The sequence below is a fragment of the Epargyreus clarus genome, unplaced genomic scaffold (genome assembly GCF_041222505.1).
Source record: "Epargyreus clarus isolate Ecla_fem2 unplaced genomic scaffold, WU_Ecla_fem_2.2 ptg000003l, whole genome shotgun sequence".
NCBI lineage: Eukaryota > Metazoa > Arthropoda > Insecta > Lepidoptera > Hesperiidae > Epargyreus > Epargyreus clarus.
The window spans coordinates 3,046,775-3,062,124 of NW_027332211.1; the positions used below are offsets into that span (position 1 = coordinate 3,046,775).

At 35.7% G+C, this 15,350-nt stretch overlaps 1 protein-coding gene across 2 annotated transcripts in view; it reads left to right on the forward strand.

Moving 5' to 3' along the window:
• Positions 1–5,730, forward strand: part of LOC140750179 (uncharacterized) — a 31,802-nt gene extending 26,072 nt beyond the window's left edge. For both annotated transcript variants that reach the window (XM_073083576.1, XM_073083583.1), the window contains 3 exons: positions 3,567–3,781; positions 4,026–5,040; positions 5,113–5,730. In XM_073083576.1, the coding sequence (XP_072939677.1) occupies positions 3,607–3,781; positions 4,026–5,040; positions 5,113–5,287 (1,365 nt within the window). In that variant the 5' untranslated portion in view covers positions 3,567–3,606 and the 3' untranslated portion in view covers positions 5,288–5,730. The remainder of the gene's footprint in view (positions 1–3,566; positions 3,782–4,025; positions 5,041–5,112) is intronic.
• The last annotated feature ends 9,620 nt before the right edge of the window (positions 5,731–15,350 follow it).

Sequence of the window (15,350 nt, forward strand, 5' to 3'; positions counted from 1 at the left end):
TCCTGCTTGTCGTAAGAGGCGACTAAAAGGGGCTTTCGGGATTGCGGATGGTAAGAGTGGGAGCTCGAACCGTCCGGCCAACGACCCCGGGAAGGACGGCGGTATGTGTGGTCGCATACCGTCGTGTACATCGGACGGTGGGGTGATTCAATCTCACTTGGGCGGAGCCCGACGGGGCAGTGCGCTGAGAGGACTCCGGTTGCGTTCCTTTGGAGATCCCGGAGTCCTCTACGCAGCGCTGAGGACGGCCACCGGGGGGGTTTTAGTGCGGTAAAAATCCCACATAGCCCCGTGTCGCCCCCACGGCACCGGGTACCTTTTGAAGGTTTCCCCCTCGAGAAGAAAAAAAAAAAAAAAAAAAAGGTTAAGGTTAGGTTAGGTTAGGTTAGGTTTTTTTTAAATTATTATTACTATTATCATAATAATAGTGATAATCATAATAAAGGATAAAATATATCTTCAAAAAAATTTTTCAATAAAATTCCAACATTTTTAATAATGTATTTATTAATATCTTGAAAACTAAGCAAGATATCGAAAAAAATTATTCTTTGTTTTCGTTTTCTTTTCCAAAAATCTATCGAAATACATCATTAAAAGAATATTTTTTTTTTTATTTTTCGATTTTTAAATATCGATATCTCGAAAACTAAGCAAGATATCAAAAAAATTTATTCTTACTTTTCGTCTTGTCTCGTCGAGATCTATAAGGATCCGCATTCAAATTTTGGCGCCGTAAGAATCGTAATCGTGCCTTAACACCCATTGGCTACACCAGTTGTGTTTGAATAAAATTCCGACTCACAATTTCAGTTTCACGAAAAAAAAAATCCTTATACATTTCAAATATTTTCCTTTTAAATTTTATCACAACTTCAGTTAGTAGCAACGAATTTTTATCACGCTTCTATTCCATAAAGATTGTCGCAAATAAAAGGAGAAAGCGGGTATATTATTAAAATAGTATGCACATAATTCATTTAAGTCTTCCGAGAAATGGTTCTTAAATATGTCTTAGAATACAAGGCGTTTATATTTTCTTCAATGTGGTAATAGCTAACAAGCATGCAATCCACTATTGAGTGGCCACTGTTTTATTATTTTACAACTAATTTATTAATACACTTAAATCCGTAGAGTCCATTTTATATAGTCGCTTTAATATTCTATAAGCACTTAAGTTCCATTAATTTCAAATATAAAGTGCACTCAATTTCCTTCAAGCTTTTAAGGTGAATGTAGGTCATATTTTTATGAAATGCCCGTATTATGCCCGTAGAAAAGGCGTGTAAGCCAAATTTTAAGTCGAATAGATGGCTCTTATATTTTACGCCACACACTCGGTAAGTGAAGCTTTAGATAGTGTGATAGATGTGTTCGTCGTAAATACAGGGATTTGCCGCGTCTTTAAGAAGTTTTAACTGAGTTTTAAAAAGCGTTTAAGTATGGCATGCTCGTATATCTTTATAGACTTTATAATGATTTGTGAAGTTTAGAAGTAGTGGAGTTAAATTTAAATTTATCTCAATATGTATATTCAAAACTCTCGTAGCATAATTTAGTTTAGTTTTAACACAAAAAAAGTTCGAATGTTTTTATTTAAATATACTCGTATAATGGATTTAATTTTAGCTGCTTTTAAAATTATCTAATTGAGTGATTTGGTTTAAAACAAAACTTATGTTTGTTTGTATAATTATAATGTTAAATATAAAAATCTTACACTATTCTCATTTCATTTATATATTTTGTGATTCTATTTTATAGGTATATTTAAATTTTCATGCTATCGTATGGTTTTTCTCATTCCGTGCTATCATATAATTTGTTCATCTTTCGATGGAGGGATTTTACCCATTGGCTACTTACTCATCCCACATTTATACGTTTGCTGTAAAATCTTGTAATAAAAGTCAAGGAACGAAGTAACAATTTTGTGGAACGAATCGAAAGTATTCCCTTTCATATTGTTTAAATATAGGCAAATAAAATAATGTAGGTATAAAAACATGCTTAAACATTTATAAAAATATTATATTTTACTGTACACACTGAATATACGAAATTCCACAGTTTATATACTAATTTCATAATTTCCCGTGGAATTTTCGTGCGTAGGCGAAGTGTAAACAAGCTGAACACGGTTATAAATACATAAATTTCCCTGGGGTTTTAGTTCCCTAACCCTCTCCTGCCGCAACTAATGTTTTTAGAGGATTACGGAGACAAGTCAAGGCACTACTCCCAGTAGGTCAGAGGGCAACTTTAAGATACGACCTCAGGCTTAGTTGAAAGTTTCAAGTCACTCGTTGATTCCCCGGCTTAGTTATGATTTACTGACAATGGGCCTCGACTTCATTTGTCAGGTTTGTGATTAATTATACATGAATATTGATCGCGAGAATGATCGTAAAATTATAATTGTAGCTGAGAATGCCATTAAGGATTTTACCGCACTTAGTGACGGTTTCTGCGTAGTACAATATTTATATAAACATTGATTTCATTGTTATTTATGTACTGCTTATGTATTAAAATAATTATTTAAGTAAAACCACAATATGTAAGAACCACAGACATGTATGAACGACCAATTTATAAACATAGACATATAAGAAAATAATCACATATTTTATTAACCTTAATAACAAAACACTGATGATAATATTTTAGCTTATCTGCCATCTGTAATATTTCAATCTAGCATTGAGCTATGCCATGTTTATTTTACGTGATAACGATGTACAATGGACACGAAATAGCTATTGAAACAATCAGGTTAATGTATGTGATTACCTTCCTAGTACGAATATGCCCTAATGGCTTAACAATATTTCCTTATCTAATGACATCGGCGGTAACCTCGTACAAAAACTCTAGCTTTAGTTTTTATGGAGAACTATTAGTCGGAATTTTTAAAACCTGTAGTGTATCAACTGTGGTACCACGTCTACAATAGCTTTTTTCATTTAGTCTGAAGGATTTTTGGGGCGTTCTAACAGTCACCTAAAGCAAGCACTGTAAAGATTAAAAATTGACGTGCATATTTTAAACACTTAGCTCAGTAAAGCCTAAGGCAATCAATATTACTACAAAAATATTCTCACATTTTTGTAAAAGAAAAGAAAACATTTGTAAGCTATATCCATATAAATATTATACTTGTGTAGTAATTCGGCAAGTGGCAAACTCGTGCCCGCACGCTATTTACGAGGATTAAATTTAAGCCAATATCTCCACTAATCCCATAATACGTGGCCTACTCTCCATTTATTTGATTAGGATTTATTTTTTGTGGTGTTATAATCTTAGGTGAAAATATACTTATGGAATCCTCTTATTTTCGCCCAAAATAATATATTCTTATTTTCTATAGCAATGTGTTACACTATGTGCCTAAATTATATAGATACCCTATATATAATGTGTCAATGATTGGTAAAATTTGGCTTCAACATTTAAATCTTTACATAATCTATTTTTTATTTAATTGCGTTTGTATAATATTAATTTTTAAGCTATAAAAATCTTACGAAACGTCAGATTGACATTTCCAATGTGTACAGGCGCAGGCGCAGGCGGGGCGGGCGTGCGGCGCGCGGGCGCATGGCGCTGCTGTACCGCGCGACGCGGCTCAAGGACCGCGCCGACACGCACGTGTTCACCTTCGTCGTCACACGATCCGCCACCAGGGAACCCGACCGCGACGTCACCTCCAAAGACTTCTGCTGCGCTCACCAGCGATGGGCTGTCGCGTTCAGTCGCACAGACGCCTCGTTAGGTAGGCATTGTAATTCACTTAATTTTACCTTTCTCACTGCAAATCTAGCCCCCTCTAAGATCCCACTTTTATGGTAATCGTCATAAATTATGATAATATTTGATCGGTATATAGCTGATACTAGGTTTTCAACCTTTTTCTTAAGGTCGTAAGTCATTACGTTTGTAAAATTATGCTTACAGGCTGACCATAATTATTGATTAGAGAAAAAAATGCAAAATGACTAACTTGTCCTTTGTTTCAGGAGTATACCTGGTATGGCGGGGCTCGTGCGAGGGTATGCGAGTCTACGTCGACTTCACTTTTACATTGCTTAGTCGAGATCATTTCACAAGCAATGAGGGTTTCTCTGGCAAGCAAGTTCGGTTCAGTGCCGGGTGTGCAGCACAAGGTCGTGGCCGCTGCGTCACCCTCGCTGAACTCAATGCCAAATTTGCGGACGCTCGTGGAGAGTTCCAACTCGAACTCACTATGTCGCGCGTCCGGACTCTATACTCTTATGAGCTGCGAGCGCCGCGACTTGATACACCTCCAATTGCGTTCGCTGGATTTGACTGGTCCGTGTCTGCTACTGGTGGAGGTGGGAAGGAACCACTAACATTACGTTTAGTTCGACTTTCTGGAGAAGGTCAACGCAGTCGCGTGCGCTATGCGCTATCGCTTGGTGAGGGTGAACGAAGAATACATTCAGGTCCCCTGGAATGCGTTTGTGATACCGAGGGTCGAACACCTCCATGGACGCCTCGACCGCCATCTCGTCTTCTTCATAAAGGTGTACGGTTGACGGTGGAACTAGTATGGGCGAGAGCACTAGCTGAATTGGCCGTTCCAGCCGCAGGTCGTGCATCTACATGCTACGATCGCGATAAGCAAGCATGGGCGTTACGATGCGATACCCATTCGGAGACGGTACGCTTGCACATGTTATACCGTGACGTGCACCATGTTCCACGTAATCATCTTCGGTACGTGAGCTGGTCGGCATGGTTAGTCAAAGCTAGTACAGCTACGGCTGAAGGTGAAGCCGAAGAGCTACCTGGAGCCCCTTTTGAACATTACTATGCTCAAGAAAACGCAGACGAAGGACTCATGATGGAGACGGTTCTGCGAGTTGAGGATATCTCCCGTCCTGGCTGCCCTTTTCTGCACCCGGGCGGCGACCTTCGTGTTCGCCTCGAATGGGGCGACACATATTTGCTCTTCCAAGCTACTTATCATGTCTATGACGATCTTTGTCGGCTACACGCGCATCAAATGAGGTTAGTATCAGAAACCAGTACAGCTACTTTCATTGGAAGTACGGTGATCACTAAAGTGAATATTTGTTTCAGGCGCGAGATTGCTGCTCTTCAGGCTGAAAACTATTCCCTGGAGCGGCAACTTTTCAGCTATCAAAAGAGCCTCGCGTACGCCCAGGCTCAAGCGGGGGAGCCCGCAGCGGCGGAGGGTGCTGGCAGGCGTTCGCCCGCAGAACGTTCGCTCTCCACGGACACAGAGTACGCGTGAGCCGGGTTCAGGCAGCGTTTAAGCTACGTTGACCGCCTTCGATAACACCGGCTCTTAACTCTTCTATCCCTTCGACTGATTCTGACGTTTTTGAGCGATTTATCTATTTTTCTAAACGTTTTATGGCGAGGTGCGCCTCGTCCGCACCGCTTCCCGCCGGTTGCCTGCACTCTCGCCGCTCGAATCTATCGATAGCTGATTATACTTGACTACTTTTCTATTTGTCTGTACATAAAATATATTTAGATATTATATATTATGTATATTTCTTAACTTGAAACTCGAATTCATATACTACAACGGTCGATTTATGAATAAATAAAAGTAATTTAAAAATATTTGTCTTTTTTTGCCTTAAAAATAATTATGTCTTATGAACTTCGATATTATCATAGAATTATAATAAATCTTTAATAATAGAATAGAATTTATTGTAATGTATCGATTAATGAAACAATAAAGTGGATCAATTAAAAATATAACGCGCCCTTATTATTAACAATTTGCTAGCCGCCTCGTCCCCTAAACATATATTACCTTTTTTAGATAAACTTCTTACAGTGCTACACCCATTTTCATTTTATAATAATAAGCAAATAATACACTATGATACACGTTTCACATAATTTTTAACAAAATCAGAGTAGCCGTAACACATTTGTATAGACTTCAAGTACATGTCTTGCTCTGTTCTATTTCAATGTAATAGCTTATTATGGATTCGTATTCCCCAGGGTTAAAATTAATTATGCAGGTCCTTACACGAATAGGTTGAAATAAAACGTCAACGAAAAATTAAGGTACGTCGGAACGGTAGGAGAGGAACTGACTTTTAATTATACGCTCATGTATATTTAAGAATAGGCCCCACAGAACTATATATCAAAACTACACTTTTACTTATATTTATTAACTACTAAATATAAAATTATAAGTATTGAGTTTTACTTATTTTTGTATATTTGTATGTTATATAGGATCTTATATATTATTTTGAACCGAAAAACACACAATAAGCTATGGTCAAAATGTTGGAATCCAAAACTACACAAGTAATTCATGAACGTCAATGTCAAAACTTCAAAATATTGATAGTTGTCATTTTCTGGTCTTTTTCTAACCTAATTTTACCAATAACACCAAGTTCAAAGTAACAATGGCACAAGGAAAGTTAAAAGTTAAGAGCAAGTTACCAGCTGGTGCTAAAGTAAAGAAAGCAAAGGGAAAAGCTGTGACAAAAAGAAATAACGCACCTGTCAAGAGTAAGGCGAAGGCAATTGAGCGCAATAAGATGAAAGCTAATGTTACGAAGATGGTGAACGCAGCTGCGGAACAGCAACTCAGGGCATTAGCTACAGAGACTCCACAGTTGTCAGCAGCACAGCAGCGTGTGGCGGTGGCGCCGACGGCTCCAGCGCCATCTAAATAACATAACCTATAAACACATTGGCTGAATGGTGGTAATCCTTGATATTGCCTTGTGATAAGACATGTGTGCGAACTGAATGAATGCAGTGTGGAGTATGTATAAGTACATAATTTGATATTGCAATAAAGTACTTTGTTATTGTTTGTAACTCAATTGTTTTATTAATATCATCTTAAAATATTTAATTAGATTAAATATCTTAAATCACAATCTTCTCATGACTATAGGTGTAGCAAGTGTTATAATTGTTTACTTAAATTCACTTCTACCTAAATACTTAACTCTTACCCTTAAATACTTTTATTTGAATATAAGTATGTAGTTCACTGCAACTCGGCCATTAGGATATTTGCATAGATTTCTCACAGCTCCCATGATGGATTTGTAGTAACAACTTAGTCACCCGTACAACAAAATAGTATTATGTCAACTTAATAACTTAAAACTATACCAATAAACGAGACCTGCTGATTTCATAACTGTACCTTATGTCACCAGTTCCATACCCATATAACAATAAGTACTCACACGGTCAAAATACTATCGAAATCCATGTTATTTACATTAATTTTATGTACTTAATATATTTTAATATATCTAAATATGTATAACTCAAAGGTGACTGACTGACATAGTGATTTATCAACGCACAGCCCAAACCACTGGACAGATGGGGCTGAAATTTGGTATGCAGGTAGATGTTATGACGTAGGCATCCGCTAAGAAAGGATTTTGATCAATTTTGCCCCCAAGGGGATAAAATAGGGGATGAAAATATTACTTTGTAATGTGAGCGAAGCCGCGGGCAAAAGCTCGTGTAATATATACACAGTAGTGATAGCCTAGCGATTAAGACTTGGCCTCTCAATCCAGGGTCTGAGGTTAGAATTTAAGGCAAGGGGTATTTTAAAATGTATGAATTAAAAAATATCACTTGCTGTAACAAAGATGGAAAACATGAGAAACTTGGGAACCTGAAAATTAAAAAAAAAATGACATTCTCAAATATGTGAGAAGTCTACCAACATAGATTAGGGCCTAAATAATACTCATTTTGAGACTGTTGCCCGATAGTGGGACAGTATTTGGTTAATGAGAGCAAAATAATTATTGAATAAATGCAGTATACAGGCAATACTTAATGTACAAATAAACCTACCTCATAAGATTGTTAACCTTGACAATCTTCAAAGGAATGATCCGTACAAGAAGGTTCATCACAGGCTATATGAATATTCAAACTGTGAGCAAAGTTGTTCTTGTCAACCATAAATATCTATTAAGATACTGGTATTGGTGACTTGTCTGAAGTCAGGCACAGGTAATAAAGTAAAACCCATTCCTATCATCAACCCATTATTGTCCCACTGCTGGGCACGGGTTTCCTCTCAGAATGTGAAGGATTGGCTAGGAAGGCCATGTGCATATTTGGCAAACGTCACATACTGCTGAAAACAATATTTTTTTATTCCTCAGATATGCATATAAAAATCAGAGGTGCGTGCCTGGGATTTGAACCTAGGACTCCTCAATTAAAATTCTAAGTTTCTTAACCACTAGGCAATAACTGCTTTACCCATTAATAACTTGAAATACCTTCTGTACTTATCTGCCTTACCACACATTTGAACCTAGAATATGAGTGCTATGCTCAATGACATTTTATACTAGCTATGCTATTAAGACAGAAGTATGTATTTATAGATATGGTAATACCACATTACCATATTACCAAATTTTAATAGTGTCGAATGTTTGTGAGACTACTTATTTAATAATAATTACCTTGTATGGTTAGTTCAGCTCACCCTAATTAATTGAGCTGAAATTTTGCACACATCTTTAGTTTGGATGACATATAACTGACAAACTGACTGACATAACATCATTCTAAATCTAACAGGGCTGAAAGGTTTTGCTTAAGTACCCCCATGACATGGGTATTTTCAGAAAACCCAGTGAGAAGAATACAAGAAAGGCTTGTTTTCAAATACTTCTTCAAAAACATTTTTTAATGCTTAATAGACATTTCAATTATATTTTTTTTTCAAATAAATATAATTTCATAGGATAGGTGTGTAGACGTTTTTTTAATTTTTATAAGTAAGGTAAAGGTTTCGTTACAGCTAATAAAGGTTAAGTTTTGAAATAAAACTAAGCAAAATCCCCTATGCCTTCAGGCGTAGCGTTTCTATTTAAATATCTCTATAAATACGCGAACATATTTTCACTGTCTAGGTACTGTCACTGAATCTTATTTAACACACTTTGATAAAATATGGTTACAATGTTTATGAGACACTTTAAATATTAATAGTAACTCCTCAGGCGTGACGTGTGAAGTGACATATCTTAGTTCTTACTCCATATATGAAAATAATGACGAAATATGTAAAATTGTGGTGGAAATATTTATTAAGATTTTTATAACGCTTCTAGTTAAGTAGATATATGAAGTATGTGTAAGAACACTTAGAAGATAGAAGATAGAAGAAGAATTAAACATAGTGTTTAAAATTGTTTATTTCTCTGACAAGTTGCAGATTTAGAAACCGATTTTAATGGCTATTTTTTTTAAATAGAATGGACTCGGTTTCACATTTCACATTGAAGGTGAATATTTCTGCCTAATAACAGCAGTGTTAGGTGCTGCTGTGTTGATACTTTTCCGTGGCATTTCAGCTTAGTCCTCAGGGGTAGCGGCGCATCTGTGGCCAACCTCAGGTAGGAATATCTAATTCTATCTAGGGTTGATTACAGATGTCCATGGGCGGCAGTAGCCACTTACCATCAGGTGGACTGCATGTTGTTCTGCTACTTCTATATTATAAAAAAAAAAGAAAAATCATTTTTACATTCAGTTTTAAAACTAGATGAGTCATGAATAATACGTAAAAAATGCTTTGAAATGCTTCACAACTAAAGTATATTTCTATTGGACTGGATAAAGTATAACGGGATTCGATACCAATTCGCACTACGGTACAAAATACTTATCTACTCGTATGTACTCACAGTATTTCTACACTTATTTGGTTGATACATTAATTAGGATCATGACTAACCAAAACTGTGCGCAAGTAAGAAAGTATTTGCAGAAAATAAATTGTTTGTCCGAATAATGATTTGCTCAGTCATCGTATTGCGCAGTTACAGAATATTGTAATATCTTTCTACTTCCCCCTAAAATTCTTACAAAGTTATAAATAATTCTAATATTTCTTACAACAACAGAAAAGTTAAACACGATTGTTTTACTTCGCTCTGGTTAACAAAGTCTATACTTTGCTATACTTAAGATATTCTTGTAAATAGTTAATTGTGTCAGGCGTTACATTGCGGAAATCCATGCTATTAAGTTAAGATTAAAACTACTTCGCAACAATCCGCTACAAATATGTATGATGGTATATATTTTAAACCATGCAGTATGTACCGCCCTCCCTCCCTCAAAGGATGCATGCAGATGCAAAAATTAAAAATATACACCACCATACATACCACCACCAACACGTGTTTCGCTCCAAAACGGAGCATCATCAGGGTAAGTTGACTCTACGACGGTTAATCGCTAAGTCCTTAGTCGTAAGTACTATTTACTGTACTACTGTCGTAAGTACTACTGTATATTTTTAATTTTTGCATCTGCATGCATCCTTTGAGGGAGGGAGGGTGGTACATACTGCATGGTTTAAAATATATACCATCATACATATTTGTAGCGGATTGTTGCGAAGTAGTTTTAATCTTAACTTAATTCTTGTAAATACTTTTATTATTAAGTCTTTTAATATCATAAATGAACAAATTCCTCACATAACATATTAATTTGATTAGTAGGACTTTTGTAATAAAATGTTAGCGCAAGGTATATTAATTTCCTTCCGTGAAAGTTCACAAAGTATACCTTCTTATAATTAATTCTCTTTATTTGAGCATAGTGTTGGAACATGTTTTGTTCCTTAAGTTATTATTTCTTCTCAGTTATTTTTGCTCATTAAAGGTTCCCAGGTCATAGTGGAATAACGGCTGTTTCTCTTTCTTCATATACTTAGGTTGGTAAGTCCTTAATGTAGCGCATAATACGTTTTCTATTGCCTCAGAAAATTCCCATTGTTTTTCTAATGGAAAAGTGATTAGTCTGTCGATTAGGAAGGAATGATAAATTAACTATGTCGACATGTTAAAAATTGCAATTTTTATTATTGCATATAGGTACGGCTTTGGATTGTCCATACGCGTATGCCTATTTAAGATTTTTCTTTAAATATGATGTATTTTACTAGATTTACCATTCGTATAAGAGAACAAGTAAAACATTTACAGGAAATAGGTGTGGTAAATGCGGATATCTATACTTATCGCTTTGTACGATGTCTTTAAAAGCGCGCCACTCGGCATGAACGCGGTCATGTCTAACTTAACATTACGTCTAAAAAGCATATTTTCCGCTATAAATAATAAGTAAGAACACAAAAAAAATGTTATTGTTTTTCTAACCTACAAAAGTAAGATATCAATGTAAAATCTGAGTAAGATATCAATACCGTTTTCATGTTTCCTACGTATAAAGTTGTATCTCAGACTTGTCTGGCATACTTTTATTTGCCTTTTCACGTAGAAACAGTCATCTGTCAGTTTTTCTGCTAAATATAAAAAAAATCAATATTTAAAAATACTAGTATAAAATTTCGAAAGCTATAACAACATTATAAAAAAAATATTCTTAGAATTGTATAGAGAATTATTTCTAGAGTGGTTTGAACATTAATTACGCTCTCCTGTAAACCTGCGTTTTTGACATGTCGCTTTATACGTAGGGACCGTCAATGTTTTCAAACTTCTCATACTAATTCCGACAAATAAAATTGCCTTTCACAGCATGGAGTGCTTAATGTCCTTCGTCGTCAAACCATTACTGTCCCATTGAAGGTCTCCTCTCAGAATGAGAGGGACTTAGTCCAAGTGCGTATTGGCAGAAATATCGTAACTTTTTTAAAGAAATTTCTGTCGTATAGGTTTCCTTGAATGTTTTCTTTCACCGTCATAACACGTGACAATTAATAGTACGCATGTAATTTTGTAAAATCAGGGGTGTCTGGGATATGAACCTCGGGCCCCCGATTCAAAGACCGAATTTCAAGCATTAGGCTTTGAAGGCAGTTCAACTGATGAGGCATGATTCTGCGCATTTTTTTTGATTGTCAAGGAAGATCCACAACCAATTGAAAAATATTATAGAAATGGGTAGATGATAAAGATACACATAGTCACTTAAGCACCTTACCTTAACCCTACATTATTGCACACTACAGTTAACCATACAGTTTTATTACATGAAGATCACCTAATTAAATCGTAACCATTCCGACTTTACTCCATTCATCGCGGGTTTTAGTGCACTCTTATCTACATTGTAGCAACGCCATTTATGCTTCCTACTTATATCGTGTTACTTAGTAGCTAACTCGATCTTAACTTAAGAGTTTATAAGTAGTCCGAGATATAAGGTATTTATTTTACAGTATAGTACAGTACTTTACAGTAAGGCGTATGGCTCTTCTAAATGTATCCCCGTAGGCATTTATTATTTTTATGATAGTTCTTTAGATAGTATTGCTCAGTAAGTTTAAAGGTGTTAGAACCCTTTTTGGTTCGACTCCGGCGGCACCACCGCCTGGCGTGGCGTATTTCTGCTTAATAACAGCAGTGTTAGGCGTTGCTGTGTTCCGTTTTAAAGTGTGTGGTAAGGGGGACATAGTTTTCCGAGGCGTTCCAGCTTAGTCCTTAGGTGCATCTGTGGCCGACCTCAGGTAGAAATATCTAATCCTATCTGGGGTTTATTACATATGTCCATGGGCGGCAATAGTCACTTACCATCAGGTGGACTGCATGCTCGTCTGCCACACATGTATTTTATAAAAAAACACGTAAGTGATATTCGTCTTTATACCTAAACCTGTAGGTACGTTTATATCATTATAGGCATGGCCATGAGTGTATGGCCAAAAACCCATAATGCCGTTTCCAAAGACAAATCAGTTACAGTGAAAAAAAGTTAATTAAGAGTAAACTTTCCATGGTCTAGTTATTAGATATAGTGTAAATTAATATCAATGATATCAAATATAAAATAAAATAACGGGGTTGAATAAACCTAATAAACTTTATTATTTTTTAAATACAAAACACTATTCATGCATTCATGCTTCATTATTGTTAAGAAAACTTCATTTTTTACGGGTTTTCAAGCTTCAAAAAATCTTTGAAACAACAACATTACAACAGATTTTCTAAACATGGCTGTTTCCTAAATTAATACATAATAAACATATACATAACTATGCCATAGTCGTTATTTACTTAAATCCGTTAAATATAATACTTATTTATATTTAATACTTCCCGCTGATTAATGTTATGTCAGTAAAAGTTTATCAGAATATCTCAGATCAGTGACTCATACCAATATAAAACAAAAATGTTCATCACTTCCGGACCACGAAACGACATCAGACATAATTATCTCATACTTTATACAATTATATCTAGATCGACTGTTTCCAGGTCGTAAATACATATTTATCGTAAATAGGTATAGTCCGCGTAAAACTGTTAGTCCGCTCTGAATATAGAAATGAATAGCGTCGCCATAGCAAATTGTATGACTACACCTGCTCGCAACAACTTCAGAGCGGACTAGCAATTTGGCGAGGACTATAACTCTATGCACTCTACTAGTCTACTCTATTGATAACTCTACCACATCTCTACACTAATTTCAGCGAGGCAGTAACAAGCTCGATTTTCTTACTCGAAATAACTAAGATAACTTCAGAGCTCCTTTTGGGTTAATTTCAAATTCGATAAAGTCGGTACAGGTTTTTTATAAAACTTATATTGGCTGGATGCTGTGTATGTAGGTAACGTATTCAAGGTAATGTCGCACGGTGAGTGAACGGCAAGCTTAGAGATGTGACCTGCTCGATTGTACCATCGATATTGTTAGTCTTTTTAGCCGTGCGTCGTTAATAACCGAATTGGTATATTTTTGCTAATCTACCTCTGTTATTTTAACTCCACATTAGATCTTTTAGTTGTGGAGGCCATTAACACACGTAAAAACTAGCAGAAAACAATCTAGACCTAGAGGATGTATTGCCAAAATTTTATATTTAGAATTTAGATATTGGCTCAACTAAACATCGAACTTCCGCTTTACATGGCATATAAGTTGGTGGCACCTTTAGTACGTAAATCGTTACTTATAAAGTATATAACAGGGCAGTTGCTAACTAAACATCGTCTTTAGGGAGTTAACACACAGGCGACAGTCAGCTAAAACCGGCGACATGACGACCATTGGCTCGCCGTACTCATCACTAACGTAGTAACCGTCTTTGCTTTAGCAAAATTCTTTAAGCAGGAAAACAGAATAGAAACCTTTAGAAGCCAAGTTACGAACCGAAAATGCTTGAATTCCTCCAGAAGGCCTATTTAGGCGCGATCATTAAATATCATTGCTTAATGTAGATTTGATTAAATTGTCTAATAAATCGCGATATTACAGTATCACATTAAATATTTCCGTTTTAAATAACTTAATATCTTGGGCAATCTAAGCTATAACTATTTATTACCATCAGTATGATCTATTTGCGTATTTGCACAATTACTCAACCACCCTAAGTCTTACGTAACATTCAGTTATTTTGATTCCAAGTAATGTCTATTTAAGTTATCTTTCACTTACCATATTGATCGCGTAGATCAATCAACTTGCCTTATCACTGTGCCTATATGCGATTGCGATTAGAAATTTTATGCGAGAGCAATGCAGTAATAAATAACCGTCGTAATGAGTTATTACTGTCAGTGTAATCGGTTTGCACAATCACAATTCGTCTATAGTGAAACAAGTGCCTTATTTAGCAGAAATCTGTACGTTTGCACTTATTAAATAATTATTGCGTTGGATTGTCGTGTAGGCCAATTAATTCGTGATTGGGCTGTGATTAGACTGCGTTTTTGCAATAATTTTCTATTTATTTCCTTTTCCATTCAGTTATTGGTAAATATCATAAATTTAATAAACCACTATAAGCAATACTAGAAAAATATATTTACTTTTTGTTTTAAATTTGAAATATAATTTTATAGTAATTAAATGAATAAATTTATTATTTCATTTTTTGCCTCGTACAAATTACGACCATGCCATGCCATGCCATTTTGAACGCCGCATCTCAGTGAAATCCCAGTCATACATATCTGCATAATTAACTGCAATATGGTTTACGCTATTTATATGCTTTTCTATATGTATGTGACACAAACACTAGGAATATTAATATCGTTCCTCGAAGGTAGAAAGTTGTAATTTACAGCACAAGTACAGCCCATACACTGACAGAAATTTATAAATGTGTTTGCACTAACAAGCTCAATATTCAGTTCCGCGCATTGATCGCCGCGTAGATCAATCAATCCAGAATCATGATTGTCGATAGGACGCAGGACCGCGCGACCAATAAATAAGCTCTATGTTCCATAGATCTGGATTGTCCAATAAATTATTGCGACATTATATCGAGCGATATAACGGCAAAGCGCTAATAGATTTCCATGTTTTGT